The sequence below is a fragment of the Dermochelys coriacea genome, chromosome 22 (assembly GCF_009764565.3).
Source record: "Dermochelys coriacea isolate rDerCor1 chromosome 22, rDerCor1.pri.v4, whole genome shotgun sequence".
NCBI lineage: Eukaryota > Metazoa > Chordata > Testudines > Dermochelyidae > Dermochelys > Dermochelys coriacea.
Window position 1 is genome coordinate 18,117,411 of NC_050089.1, and position 15,166 is coordinate 18,132,576.

At 44.0% G+C, this 15,166-nt stretch overlaps 1 protein-coding gene across 6 annotated transcripts; it reads right to left on the minus strand.

Moving 5' to 3' along the window:
* Positions 1-65: 65 nt before the first annotated feature.
* IFT46 (intraflagellar transport 46) lies at positions 66-15,148 on the minus strand. 6 transcript variants are annotated; one of them, XM_038380769.2, is made up of 12 exons: positions 14,518-15,148; positions 13,065-13,161; positions 12,412-12,488; positions 11,329-11,465; positions 10,071-10,145; positions 9,868-9,961; positions 5,040-5,168; positions 4,472-4,593; positions 2,953-3,019; positions 2,396-2,456; positions 1,569-1,654; positions 66-430 (listed from the first exon to the last, which is right to left on the minus strand). In XM_038380769.2, the coding sequence occupies exons 1-12, from the start codon at positions 14,518-14,520 to the stop codon at positions 335-337; spliced, it is 1,044 nt and encodes a 347-aa protein (XP_038236697.1). In that variant the 5' UTR covers positions 14,521-15,148; the 3' UTR covers positions 66-334. The 6 variants fall into 6 exon arrangements, with proteins under 6 accessions (XP_038236697.1, XP_043356839.1, XP_038236696.1 ...); XM_043500904.1 differs by having other exon boundaries at positions 14,779-15,139; XM_038380768.2 differs by lacking the exon at positions 14,518-15,148 and adding an exon at positions 13,618-14,474 and having other exon boundaries at positions 4,472-4,590.
* Between the last annotated feature and the right edge of the window lie 18 nt (positions 15,149-15,166).

A 15,166-nucleotide genomic window follows, 5' to 3' on the forward strand; every position in this document is an offset into this window, starting at 1 on the left:
AAGGGTTATATGTCATTAAGGAGATGCTCTTCCCAAGCTGATTTCAAGTACCAAACACACTTACCCTTGCTGAGGTGCTCCCGCTCACAAGCACTTGTTTAATGCTGAATACTCTGGGAATGAGCCAAAGGAAAAGGGTCATGCAGCATTTACAATTAAACACCATGAGCTAAATTCTAACTTCTGCTAATTCATCGGAGTCGTACCCTGTCCATCTGCCAGTACACACAGAAAGACTGAGGTTTCAGTAATGCTTTGCCTTGCTCTACTGATTGGCTTAGGCCAAGGCTCTACTCCGAGGTGCAGGTCCCAGCTCATGAAGAAAGGGTTTTTCTCAGCTGAAGCTTAACACTTCTGTCTCTCCTGCTTGTGAGGGTGGATTTGATGGAGGACCCCCTACCTTTCTCCCTTCAGCCAGGGCTTTGAAATGCTGTGGGGGAAAGGAGACTGTGTTAGTATAGTTACTTGCTCTGGTCACTTAACACACACACAACCAGCTGTTTAGAGATAAAATATTTAGACCACTAAATGAAAAGCAACTCCCAAAAAACCATCAGAATTCCACTATGACAATATTGTAAGTGTGAGGTATTCTTTCAACTAACCCCCACAAAAAGGTACACCTCTAAGCAGAAACTGATGCAATTTGAAAAGCCACTCAACTACATTCATGAAACATAATGGCTTCCTTTCCACTCTACACAAAATCTGTTATTTAGAGAAAGTAACTACATTGATAAAAAGAGAATGTTGATGTAGGAAGAAAGGAGAAACATGGGTCAATGGTCCCCACACCTCCATAAACACATTAATAAAAAATGAAAAGTACATTCAATTAATCAGTGGAACCTAAGTACCCTTAGAAATAAGTGAATTTATTGTACAGGGATGGGCAAATACTGGAGAGAACGTAAGGAGGATTTCTCCATATATAGCATATGTGTCCAAAAAATAAAGACATTTTGGAAAATCCTTGGAGGCTCGAGAAGGGAAATAACAGGGTGTTGGTATTTTATTGAATCGTCCTGCAAACTGCTTTCTATAAGAGCCCAAAAGAACTGATCATTCATTTTCCAGCTGCTAGTAGAAGTACCACAGCATTTGGTGGAAGAGGAGCAACTCTAAAACTAGTGACTGAGATCAAGAGGTGTGGGAAATTCTGGTACTAGAAAAAATAACTCAAGTCAGTGTTCTACATCAGAGATAGAATAGCTATGTATTGAGAAAGGGGGAGTTGGTTGGAGTTTGCTGAAAGAGGGTCACTCTATGCAAGTGTTGGATGAAGGAATGAATCCTTGTGAGTCATGGGCATGGGAAGCATGCAAGGTCAAAAAAAAAAAAATGCACTGAAGCTAAGATTGTTAGGAAATAATGGTAACACTTCAGAAAGCGATGTTCTTTGGCCAGGACAGGCACTGTTGTCTTGGGCTCTTCAGCAGTGCAGGGGAGCTATTGTGAATTTCAGGACAAGTGGCTTAACTCTGCCTCTCTTTCTCCCTGCGTGCCCCCCCTTGAGCATTCTAACAGCAATAGCCTGGAAGGTGGTGGACAGGGCTGGAGTTACCTACCTGTGAGTTCTTGAACTCTGAATACAGCGAGAAGAGGACATGCAGGGACTGGACCCGACTCTTATAGACAGGAATGTCCAGAATAGCTAGGACAAAACAATGTAAGGATACTGAACACAACCCTGCTGCCTGGATATTGGCCCTCTCCAAGTAGTAATATCCTCTGAGCATCTCCAGTGTTTGGGGCTTTACAAATTCAGTTCTTTGTCCCAACTGCCGTCACCGGGAGATGCATCAGCTTAGGTCAGGGCTGAACTTACCTCCAGCTGTCTTATTTTTCCTAACTGTGGTTCCATCTCTAGTGCTACTAGGCTACTGTGCAGTCAGGAGGTTAGCGGTGAATAGGACAAAGCCCGCCCTGAATATCCAGAGGGAACAGACACGTTTAGAAATATGGGACCCATCTGTTTCTCCACACAAGGACATGATACTGGGAGCACAACACCCATCTCCAGGAAAACAAAGTTTTGAAATGAAAGCTCTGGGTCAGGGTTATTCACCTTGATGCAGTGTGGAACTGCTAGAGGTTCTGAAGGGACCTCCTATCAGCCCGCCCACCGGGGGCAGGCTCGCTCCCACACCTGGGGCATGGTGACATAAAAGACTAAGCTTGAATGGGAGGGGAATCAAATAATTCACCTGCGATACCTCCTCCAAACAGCCTGAGAGCACTGCTGTCGGGAGGAAGTGCTACCTGCTCAGACACCCCTTTAGGCATGTAACACTTTATAGTTTGTGCATGGTGGTGCTTGGAGGATGGTGAGGAGCTGGCACTCTGCTGACTCTGAGAAGAAGATGAGAGTGACAAGTACGGGTCCTCTGCTTACCACATATCATGTCAATATACTCAGCCAGGCCACAGTTGATGTCCGCAGTAGGAAGGCTTACCTAGACAGGACATGGGAAGAGTGACTCAGGATCCAGCTCTTGTTCAGTTTCCATACAGCAAGAATACGTACTAGTATTACCCCAACACAGAGCAGGCACAGCCTACTTTATATGGAGGGAAACCTTTAAGGCCCATTCATCACTTGGTATCCCTACCAACATGTGGATGCCTGTTCACTAGGAATTGAGCTGAAACTCACTCACCCATTTCACACAGGCCACTGAATAGGCATCATAGGGTGGCAGCTTTCAAGCACCATTGAGTGACCTGGCTGGCTTGAGCTTGAGCTAGAACATACCAATTTGCCTGGTCATTGGTTGCAAGGTGGTTTTCCGTCATATTAATACGGGAAACCCAAACAACTCTGAGCCAGCCTGCGTTAATGAGGGATAACACAGAGTAGGCAAATAGCAAAACAGGCCAAAGTGAAACAAAAGCCCAGATTATGCCTGTAATACACAGCTGGGGTAGCTGTTAGACAGGCTGACAACATACCTTTCCCAAGAGCTCCTCAAATTCTGGGGACCATTCCTGCATCAGAGTCTCGATATCAGGCATTGGCCTGCAAGGGGAGAAAAACAACCCTGCATGTAAAAACACAGTATGCCAGCATTAATTTTGCTGGATGTGGGGCTTCCTGACAGTGCACTGACAACACACTGGTGTGAATGGAGAGAGTGTGACAGCAACTGCACTCTTGTCCTCACAGAGAGAGAAAACAGACACACATTCGCACCTATGAGCACACACAAGTGTGGTACTGATTAAGCAGCTTTCACAGTAGTCAAAACAAGGTGCCAACACCATATTGCAAGAGACAAGAGCAAGTCATCCACAGATTTCACTACACCTGCTATAGAATGAGAGTTACTGTACTACACCTCTGGAGGTCTGGGATCAAGTCTGATTTGGATCACATGGGAAAATGAGTTTGATAGTCTCAGATTAATCCACACATCTGGCTATCACAATCTATACATGCTACAAATCTCTTCACAGGAGAGGCTTATGGGACAGCACTGGGGCTGCTGGCTGGGACTAAGGAGTTTTGGCAGAGGTGTGTGGTGAGCTCAGGCCTGGAAAAGCGGGGACTGTGCAAGTCAGGTTTGGGGATACTGACAAAGCAGGGTGAGAGCTTTTCTAATAAATAATACCTTCCTCAAAGCGCTTTGCAAAGGTGCTCAAGATTTAAAGGGGGACCAAACTCACTTGCAAAGTTAAAGACACAAACATACACAGCTGTAGGTTTCAAAAATCAAGGGAGAGTTTTGCTGAGGAGTTATGAATCAATAGGAATTTCAGTTAAGAGTAGATGAGCCAAGTAAAGGTAACATGGAGAGAATGCACACATTCATTCCTGTGTCAGAGATTTTGACTTGTACACAATCCATAGCTGTAACCATTTACCAAGTATCTCATGAGAGATCAATTCCTTCTTCACAATCATGGCAAGAATAATTCTGATGAGTTGATGTTTTTATCTTCTCTAAATAAACCATTAGTCTAACTCTGTATCTGCATTTCTAAAACCCCTATCACTGCAGTGCAACATCTGTAGGCCAACAAAGTTCCTCCTCTCTCCTGACTCAGCATTTTGAAAAGAGCTAACTATAGTTCTTTGCTGTCATACAGAGCCTTTCATCTCAGGATATCTAAGCACTTCACAAACATTAGAGTAGCCCCTCAGTCCTACTCTCAGGCAAGTCAGTATTACTATCCTCATATGACTGGTGAGGAAACTGAAATAAAGAGTAAGTCACTTGTCCAACATCAAACAACAGATTAGTGGCAGGGGGAAAATAGAACCCAGGAGCCCTGACTCTTAGTCCCCCACTCAAGCTACTGACACATGCACCCTTTCTATAAGGGCAAACTAGAGCTATCCAAATTACACAGTCAGCAGGAGAGAAATTTCATTGATTAAAGGATACTCAAACTGCATCTCTGCATGTAAGACAAGTGATAAGGAGTAAGCCGAGTAAAATACAAATGCAGGAGGGTACAGAGAGCTCACCTGGTGTAGTGCACAGTAGCAGGAGGTTTGAAGCGATGTAACTCGTTGATGCTCTCGATCCAGTTATCGATGGCTTTGGGATTCTTCTCTGCATTCTCCAAGCTCTTCACTTTTATTTGCTGCTGAGAACAGAAATGAGAATCTGGAGACAGACTTTCCAAGGCTGGTGGGTCCCTGCAAATCCTATGCTTCATTCCTGGCTGGATTGTGTGGTTTTGTTCTCTTTCCCAGCTGCGCTATATCATCCAGTGTCTGCATACAGGAGCAGAAGAGCAATTGGGAAAGAACACAAACCAGACAGCAACAACCACAGGGGAATGAAGCTCTGACCCAAGGAAACAAATGGATCCAAAGTCTGTTTATTAAGATGTGCGTGAATGAGAGCAGACACGCTAGCTGTAGTCTAAAGGCGTGGGTGGGAAAGATGTTTTCCTGTTCCTGAGAACTTAGTCAAATCCTCACTGTGCTGTAACCATGGTAGTGGTACAGCCACACGGGTTAGAACAAGACTCCATCTTTCTACCAAGCTTAGTGTGGGGTAACCAGCTCTTTTTCCTTCATAACTTACTGCAACATTGTGCTGTTTGGAGTTTTCCGTTAACCAGAGAGAGAGCACCGTGGAATCTGACTGTTTTGTGGATGGCTCATCCAGTACCAACAAGCCAAGGTTATCTGGCTTCCCATTGGGACATGGAACCTGCAGATAAACAAAGAGGAACTGAATTTTTTGTCTTCTAAATTCAAAACAGGAGTTTAAAGACTGTTTAAAATGAGCTTCTCTAAATTACAGACTTGGAAGATCAAGTCACTGTGCTACAGACTGGCCTTAGAGGAAGAGGTGAGAGAGAGACAGAGTTGAGGAGCTGCATGTCAATTCTGGAGCAGAAAAAGAGCTGCAGCTTAAATGGGATGCTACAGAAAAAAAGAGCAAGAAGGAACATCAGAATTAAACGACTGCCTGAAACCACTGAAGGAGGATGTGCATGGTAAAGTTGCTAAAGCTCAGCTCACCAGAAGAGGTGAAAGTGGAGAGAGCAAAAAAAAAAAGCTCTGCTTTGTCCACTTAGGTCTCATAATAGACTCAGAGATCTGATTGTGAAATTTCATCATTATCAGCAGAAAGATTTCATTATAAAAAAAAAAAAAAACAAAAACAGAGCATTCAGAGCTTTTATTCAAAGACCTCAGTTTTTCCATAACCTCTGTGCCCTTACTTTAAAAGAGAGAAGAGAGCTGGGGGAAATTACAGCAGCACTCAGGAGGCCAGATATCCACTACAGATGGGGATCCCATTTACACTCTCATACAGCTTCCAAAATCAGTAGTATGATACAGTAAGAGATTGTAAATAAGAGAAACGAATACACTCCAGTCACTCAGGACAGAAATCCAAATCTCAGACATACTGGAGGATCATCCTTAGTTTTACCTCTGGATTAAGTTCTGAAAAAAAACCTTGGTAGATGGTGAAATCCAAGGAAAGGATAGGAAAATACAAGACAAAAGACTGAAACAGCAGAAGTGAAGCTGAACAAGAGGACTTGGATCCCTGAGGGACATGTGAAGAGTAACTATGTTAATGTTGTAAGAAAAACAGTACTAAGTTTGCTTTAATTGGGGTGATCATAACTCTGATAACCGTGTTCTGTATTTTAACAAGTAGACAAAATAAAGGACAATGGGGGAGTACGTAGGGGGGCATGGATGGAAGAGATTGGAGCAAACAGAGCGGATGGGGAGGAGCCCTTAGGGGTCCTGTATTAATCCCCCCCATGTAACTCAAATGACCAGATGGTAATCTATCCCTATGATAGAGGATTAAGATCCCATAGGAGGAGAATATACCACCTTTGGATTGCAAGAGAAGCAGTCCAAGAGTTCATAGGGAGAGTACAAAGGTTTAGGGTTCAGCAAAGGACATTTGTTTGGGGACTGATTTATACACTATGTTGGTATTTTATTTTTGGATTTAAAAGAAGAAGAATGCAGGAGAGGAGAGGAACCAGGGAGGCAGTGGGGAATTTATACAAAAAATACTATGGAAGTTCACAAACGGAAATCAAGCCATATTCAGGTACACAATTGTGAATACAATGTAATTAGAAATGAGAGAGAGAGAGAGAGAGAGAGAGAGAGAATGTCCACACAGGGATTCATGCCTTCAAACAGCTAAAGCTTCATAATAATTTCAAGTTTTTCCGTAAGCCATTCTCATGACCCCACATGTGGCAATCAGTTAGACCGCTGAGCATATGAGCGAGAATCAGCCAGCCAAGCACCTGAGAGAAAGGATGCTCGGTGCCTCTCAAGAGCTGTGGGTTTTCCTGTCCAATGTCCCCAGCTCCAGCCACGGCCACCCCGATGTTTGAGAGGAAGCAGATAAAAAACAAAACAAAAACAGAGTACATGGGGGAGCATCCCTTTCTGACCCTGGCTGATGGTCAAAAGAAACACTGAAGGATGAGCTTTTAGGAACATAAGACAAACTGGAAGCGAGTCCCAGGATTGCAGAGCCTTGCCCCCTACTATCACAACCAACCTTGACACACAATCAGACTCATAAAATTGTCCAGCTCTCTCTAAAACTAATTGAGTTGTTTGCCACCACAACTTCTGTTCCAGAACCTCACCCCTCTGATGGTTAGAAACCTTCTTCTAATTTCCAACTTTAATTTTGTGCATGGCCAGCTTATACCCAAATACTGCAACGTTTTGGAGACCGGGAAATTATACTTGGAGGAGACTTCAAATGCACACATATTCCTTACTGGTACAGATTGGATAAAAGAGACAAGGTGGACAGGGAAGCAGGTGCAGCATTGACTTCTCTGTGCCAACAATTCAATCTCTGATTGCTGGAGAGAATCGAACACTGGGGAACAAATTCACACATTTTAATTCATACCCTCATAATATACATACTAGAATAGATTTAATGTTAATTACTAAATCCTTAGTGAAGCAGACCAGTGCTATGGAAATTGGCACCATTACATGGTCCGGTCATGCCTCACTGGAAGTAATATTTGCTAGCATCATCCTAAGATCACTTTTTTTGGAAAATGAACTGCTTGCTTCTGCAGGACAAAAATCAGGTTGCAATAATTAAAAAGGACATTGTTCAATACTTTAAAATAAATAATAAGACAATATAAAAAGGTCTTCTCTGGGAGGCAAGTAAAGCAGTATTTAGGGGCCAGCTGATAAACAGAGCCTCTAAATAGAAAAAAGAAAGCAGCACTTAGGAAAAATAAAACCAGACTTGCAGATAAAAATGTTGTGACATTCATAAAAACGCGTTCAAAAAAGTATATAAACTAACTAACTAACTAACTAACATCAGGGGAAAATGAATGTGCTGATGGCAGATGCCACTGAAAAAAACCCTTAGGTATAAAAGCAAATGTTTTATGAAAGGGGAAATAAAAGTGATAAGATAGGGACACAAAAATTAGAGAGGAATAGATTATTCCACCAATTAAAAACCATCAGCAAAAGACAGTTACACAATGCAGTGAAATATACGCTACTTTTGTTCCTAATTATAAAAAACCCTAAACTTCAGAGTTTGACGTATCTGAGGTAATTCAAAAATATTCGGAATTAGCAGGCTTGCCAAAGATAAACAAAATTGATAAAGAAACTTTAGATACAGATATAACAGAAGAAGAAATCTCAAAGGCAAGAGCAAGGGTAGAGAAATAAACAATAGCACCTGATGGTTTTGCAGCTAAATTTCACATAGTAGTTAAGGAGTTATTAGTGGGTCCCTGAAGGGTATCTTCATTGCCATTCTGCTATGGGAGGGACTTCCACAACCTATGAAAGAAGCTACTGCTGGTCTCCCTAAAGTTGGAAAAGACTTTACTTTATGCAGCTCCTATAGGCTTATATCACTGATGAATCACAACAAAGATTTTAAACAAAAATACTAGTTAGCCGACTGCCACCCATGCTCTCAGTTTATATAAGCCCAGATCAAATTCGACTCATTAAGGATAGACAATGTCAGACAATATTTGGAGAGTACTCAATCATTCATAATGCCAGTTTAAAAAAAAAAATCAATTAATTTTGTTATCACTTGACCCAGAGAAAACTTTTGATAGAATAGAGCAGAACTTGCTGTTTCAAGTCCTGTCCCATACAACACTGGCCCACAGTTCCTTAATTGGATAAATGCTCTTCACATGAGCCCAAAAGCAGCTGTGTGAATTAATGGGGCTTAATCTCCCGTTTGAATTATACAGAGGGACTAGGCTGGGATGTCCATTGTCTCTTACTTTTTGCATTTGCCATGGTGCCTTTGCATTGAGGATAAGGAATAATGAATTGATCACAGATATAAAACTTGCAGGAACACAATAGAAAATAGCTTTTCATGCTGCTGCTATAATATTTTTTTAATCTAACCCAAACATTTTCCTAAAATCAGTATCTTAAAAAAAATCCATGACTATGGAAAGCATCTAAATTTAACAAAATTTTGACAATTCTGAAATGTTAGCTATGAATTTGCTGGACTCTGATAAGTCATTCCCCCAGAAAACATTTGGGTACAAATGGGCAACAAAATTCTGTAGGGTAGCTAGGAATTCAAATCTCAAACAACCTAGAAGAGTTATGTGATTAAAATGTCAAACCACCAAATGTCAGCAAATCAAAAGAGATCTGGAGTGCTGGGGTAAATTTTCCATTTCTTGGTTGGGAAGAAGAGCCAAAGTTAACATGCCATGGATATCTTTCTTGTTTCAAAATTTTTTGTAACCACCCCAGATAAAAATCCTAGCTGGAATACACAGGAGGATGTTAGATTTTATATGGAATATGAAAAGACAGAGTGAGTGCAGATACTTCACTCAGACCCATTAAATGGGTTGGACTAGCTGTTTTAAATATTACAAGGTACCGTCAAGCCAGCCATCTTAAAATAGTAGCAGATTGGGAGCATTCTAACCCAGTTACACATTGGGTCTTTATTGAAAAAGAAAACTGTGGCTGTGTAAATATTGCTAGGCTGCCAAGGATTAATAAAAAAAAATCCAGATATTTATACAAATCCTTTAGCAAAGGCTATTCTATGGGTCTGTGAAAGAATTAGATTTAAAACAAACAAACAAAACAAACAACTTATCTCCTGATACTGTGACAGGGTGCACCAACCCCACACTGGTCCAGGAGGGGTTAACCCCACACTATGGGCTGAGGAGGTCAAGTCCCCATAAGTGGGTTTGGGCCCTTAGTCTGGCATCCTGTGTGCTGAAATTGCTGCTCTTCCAACAAAGAGAAAAAGCAAACGCTGCTTCTCTCACTAAATTAATATTGTTTTCATGGGAGAGAGCACTGTTTGATCCTGCACAACAGGAGTTACAGGGGAAGGTCTGAAAGCTGGGTACCTTTAAGAAGGCATCAATGTCCCCAACAGCTGGAATGAAGTCTGGAATGAAAGGCTGCATTTTGTGTTCAAGCTCTATCATTTGTGGAGTGTACCTGAGAATTACATGGGGAAATCATCATCCAGAAAAGAAGCATTTCCTTCTGTAAACATTTCATCCCCCACAACAACATCCCAATGCAGACTAGTGCTCCTTCTACTCACCTTCTTATATACTGGAAGAGCTCTTTAATCTCTGCAGACACTGGTAGATACTCGTAATCTGAAGGGTTGTAGGCACTAGAGAAAAGAAGAGCTATTCAAGCCCAATAGATTCATGCAGATTAACTTTATGGGGTACTTATATCTGATTCTCTGTGGGTGTGTTAGAGGAAGAGAAGGCCTTGGATGCCTTCACCGGTTTAGCACACCTATGCAGGGGGTGGATCTGGCTACAGAACAAATTTACAGAAGAGATCAAGAGAATCCAGTCTGACATCTTTACGAAATGCTGCAAACTCTTCCTCTTTGAAGACATGTTTCCACCATAAGAACATCATTCACAACACTGATCCCCCTTTTACCAGATACTCCCCTTTTTTGATTGGAGTTGAATTAATAATACCATGGTGATGGGCAGCAGACCAGACTTTCAAAAAAGTTATATTACAGTAAGTGTAATGATAAAACAATTATTTCCCATGGGGCAGGCTGGCTTGCATGCTAGACATCTGTATGCAGATGAATTTGTCTGCAAAAAGGCAATAAATGTACTCTTTGTGCAGCACAATGCATTGAGCATATTAATGGGCCCACTAATGTACCATGTTCTCTATTAGTGCTAGTTTATTATACTAAGTCTCAGTTTATGCCAGGCTCCTGGGTACCCCCTACATTACCTCCAAGAGACTGACTGCATTGGTTATAAAATTCATGAGTAGGTATTTGGAGAAAGAAAACTGGGCAGCCGTATTTGAAATTTAAGAATCCTATCTGTGTCAATGAACAATTCAGAATCTTGCTTAGGAATCCAATTTTCAAGCTGTTTAAGAACAGTTCTATTGTATGAACAGTGCGTCTTTTCTGATGCTTTTTAAACCCCAGTGACACTCTTTCTGTCCACATGGTCAATGGAATTCCTCCTCCCCACTTAATATAGCTATATCCTTGTATCTTCATTTTCAGGGCTGATACTCTGAAAGCAGCTTTCCAAAACCTTGGATTCAGACTTACAGTTCCCATTGCAGCACTCCAACCACAGTACCACTGAGCTGTTTGGGGATACTTGCACCTGCACCTTATCAACCTCAGCTTTTAAACCCCTCATTCTCACAATAGCTAACGTAAAGACATATCTGCACAATATTGTTAGAATGCAACATTATTCAACTGGGTTGTTAGGAGTCTTCTCTCAGAATGGAGACCTTGACTTTAATTCACATGGCTACTCTCAGTGTTATTAGGAATTAATAATCCCTCATACCCCTCCAGAGGGGCTCCATGCTCCTCTTCATCATCATCATCATCCTCCGAGTCAGTTTCAGATGAGTCGTCCTCATCCTCCCCATCCTCATTCTCACTAAATCCTCGCTGGGTGGCCAACTGGGCTACCGTCTTCTCCTAGGTCAATGTTAAAACCAGAGTTATGGTGCAACATACATTTCCAGCAGCCCCATTTCCCAGCTCTATCATCTTTCATTCTAAACAGAGAACACCCTCTGTCCAAAAGTGCCACAAATGGGCGAGGCACAGCTGTGTAAGAAAAAAACAACTTCCTCTAGTGGCATGGAAAAGAAATGCCAGCACAGACATTTAATCTAAGGTTGCCACTGCTCTTAGTCTAACTCGAATGAATGGTTTTCAGTGGTGGTGGGGGAAATTTTCAGTTCTAATAAATAATAATTTGTCTTTCTCCTAGAGGATCTCAAAATGATTTGCAAACATTACTCCACCCTCTCCAAGTCCCTGCAAGGTAGCTGGTAGTATGACCCAACTTTACAGCCAGAGAAACTGAAATACCGATGGGGGGAACTGGCTCACCCAAAGTCATTCAACTAATTGGTGGCAGAGATGGAAACAGAACCCAAGAGTCCTGACCCAGAATCATCTTATCTTCTCTAAGCTGTAAAAAACACTCCCTGCCTTTACAGCCAAATGTGGGTGTAAGCCCTTGATTTTTCCCATCCCTCTTTTTATCCCATTTCAGCCACTGAGTGACAATGGGCCTGGTATTCATTATATCCACATTAGATGGTGTCAGCTGCCATGATGTGAAAAGATCTATTCTTCCTAGTACACTTAAATTGTTCCATCTGTTCTAACTGAAGGAAAGAGCAATCTGACCCCTTCTTCCCTTCACCCTAGTATAAATAATGTGTCTTGCCAAAAGATACTGCAACTACATTTCTTTCTACTCAAAATGTGTCAAAAAATCACAAAACTTTCCAAGCTGCTTTCCTGCAATTTCCCCAGTAGGACTCAAGATGCAGATAACAAGGCCCCAGTAGGTGGGGCTACAAAATGCTGTGATCAAGCGTAACAGCAGAGAACATGGGCAACTTCATACCTTGTTTATTTCTTCATCATACTCATCACTGCTGTTATCAGCCATGCTTTTGAGCGGTGGGCATGTGGACCTCGGACCTGTTGAAGAGATCACCAAGAAGGTTCTGTATGCTACCCAAGTTTGGGTTGTGGGATTGCGACATGGATTGTTACATTGAGGCACTTACGAATGAAGCCCTATCTACACAGGCCTTACACCCAAGTTTAACAATCATGCTTATTCACAATTTCAACTTGCTTTGGCTGAACTAGAATATAATGCAGGGGCTGGCCATGGTGGAGAAGCCCAAATCCATGTTAAACCAACCATGTCCTAGATGCAGACCTAGATTTCAGTGACAATTGCCATTACCATATCTGATCTCACTAGCTTTGTTGCAGTGAGCACATTTCATTAATAAAAATGTGTGAATGTATTCTATTTTACCTCCTGATAGTAATATGCTTATGAGCAAATCCCAGTGAATCTGCTCACTCTCCCAATTTTATGGAGAAGACTTAAATCCCATCAGAGTATTTTTAAGAAGATATAACAACCAAGATCAAGGTGCCAATAGCATACCTGAGGTTGGTCAGCATTTTAGTTTTAAGGAAAGAGACAAACGGTTTTAGTAAGAAAGACAGAAGCAGGATGTGAAATTAGGCTTTCCCTACCTTGCTGCTGCGGAGTTGGTGTGTAGATACTGGCAACCTCTTCTGAGTCGTTAATCTCTAGACTCTCATCATAGGGCTGGTTTTCAACTATTTTGGTCTAATAATAAACACAAACACCTTCGGATGACGTTTACAGGGAAGCCCACTTTCCCCTTCGTGTTACTATGGGCTCTCCCTAGTTCATGATTGCAAAGCACTTAGAAGACGAAAAACCACTTAAATGCTGCTCATGTTAAAGGTCCCATCTTCCCCTGCGGGTGCCTCCAGAGACGGTCCCAGTTCGGCACGTGGGCGCTCCGCGGGCCGGCGGGCCGTTAGGGACCCGGAAGCCCAGCATGGCCAGTGCCCCCAGACAACACTGGCGGGGTCGCTCAGCAGGCCCGGGGCTGGCATCCCGCCGAACGCCACCGGCGGCTGTTTTACTCCCCACCGGCGCCCCTGCGGCCCGCGGGAGACTCGGCTCCCGGCTCCCGGCACCTTGCGCGGGGCTGACGCGGCCGAGGACCTTTCCCCAGCCCGGCCCCCCTCCCCGCACAGGCTGGCGCTCGGTCACCTGCAGGGCCTCCGCCATGGCCCGGCCTTTCAGGGCCCTGCCCGCCGCCTGGACTCCATCTTCGCCGGGCACAGCCTGGGCCCCGTCTCCATAGCGATTGGAGAGTAACTCTCGCGATACTGCCCAGCCCCAGCTCTATGGCTTTCCGGTGACCAGATCGACTCACCCAGGATCACGTGGAAGTCTCCTCCCCCAAGTGTCTGTGCTTATGGGAAAGCTTTGAGCAGCGGCCCCTAGTGGCCGAACAGCTTCACGGCAAGAAAAATGTTGACGGCGCGTAGGGTTTGTTTTATTTCGCCAGTCCCACGCACAGCTTCAACTCAGGTTGGCATTATTCTAGATCGGCTTGGATTGGTCTAGCGCAATATCACCCCTCCCAATGCAGGAAGAAGAGCACCGAGCTGTTCTAGTTCGAGCTAGATCGGTTTACAGCACGGCAAACTCCCATCATTGTAATGCAGGAAGGATGGGAAAGGGACTGCCTTGTTCTAAAATGGACTAGACTGACTCAGAGCAAAGCAAATCCTTCTAACTCCTCTCGGACTACAAGGCAAGGGGAGCTTTCTAATCTGTCATAATTTGCCGAGTGCACTTCAAATCCTCCATCAGCCTGTCTGAGAAGGAAAGTGTTGTAGCGGTGCGAGTGGCAGGATATTAGAAAGACAGGGTGGGCGAGGTAACATCTTTTATTGGACTAACTTCTGATGGTGAGTGAGTCAAGCTTCCGAGTTTGTCTCTCTCACCAACAGAAGTTTGGTCCATAAAAAAAAATATTACCTCACCCCCCTTGCCTCTCTGGGAAGGCAAAGGCAGGGATTAGGTTTGCTCTACGTCAGGAGTTTTCAATCTGAGGTCCATGGATGGAGAAAGCAGGGGCAGGATAGGCAGAAACTCTCTTACCATGAGGTCTTCATGGGCAGCGTCCTCTGACTCCCTTGACGCCTTTGAGGAGCAGTGGGTGCTGTCCGGGGCTCTCTGCTCGGTGTCCTCGTCCGGTTCCCTTCGTTTGACCCTTTGACCGCACTCCCGTCCCTGTTATTTCATTAGTTGTCCCCCGAAATTAATTGGAATCTAGGTCCTGTGGATCCCCCTTCTAGGCTGGGGGGGATCCTTTAGCAGTGGACGGGCTTCGCCAGCCCACTTCCTGGATCCCAAAAGGACCATGAGGTCTTCAGATGAACCAGGCCCGGACTAGTCTGTGATCTAGATCACTCTAAGACAAACTCCCCTCAGCTTCAATCTGGTTGCATCGACAAGCCCTCACGCCATCCTTGGCCATGCACAGCGCTCCGCACGGGGTCAGCTCGCCTGCTGTGGGGCATCCTCCAGAAAGGCCAGGGGGCGGGGGCTGTGTAAAGACATGTTCTAGAGCAATTGGCTCTAGACCTTCCCCAGCCCCCCAAAACAAGCGTGTGGGAAGCAGACCAGAGAGCGGCCCCTGGCACAGCAAGCCCCAAGGCACGTGGGACCGGCAGGGGGCTCAGGGGCAGGGCCCCACGCCCGGGAAGGCGGCGCGGCGCGGCCCATAGGGACTCCGCGCTCCACGGGG

What these genes read in the sequence shown, in the direction of transcription:
- IFT46 (XM_038380767.2), bottom strand. An exon ending in ATGATGAAGAAATAAACAAG is followed by an intron (nt 11,466 to 12,411) that starts GTATGAAGTTGC and finishes ACATTGACCTAG; the next exon opens with GAGAAGACGGTAGCCCAGTT. An exon ending in CTCTTCCAGTATATAAGAAG is followed by an intron (nt 9,962 to 10,070) that starts GTGAGTAGAAGG and finishes TGTAATTCTCAG; the next exon opens with GTACACTCCACAAATGATAG.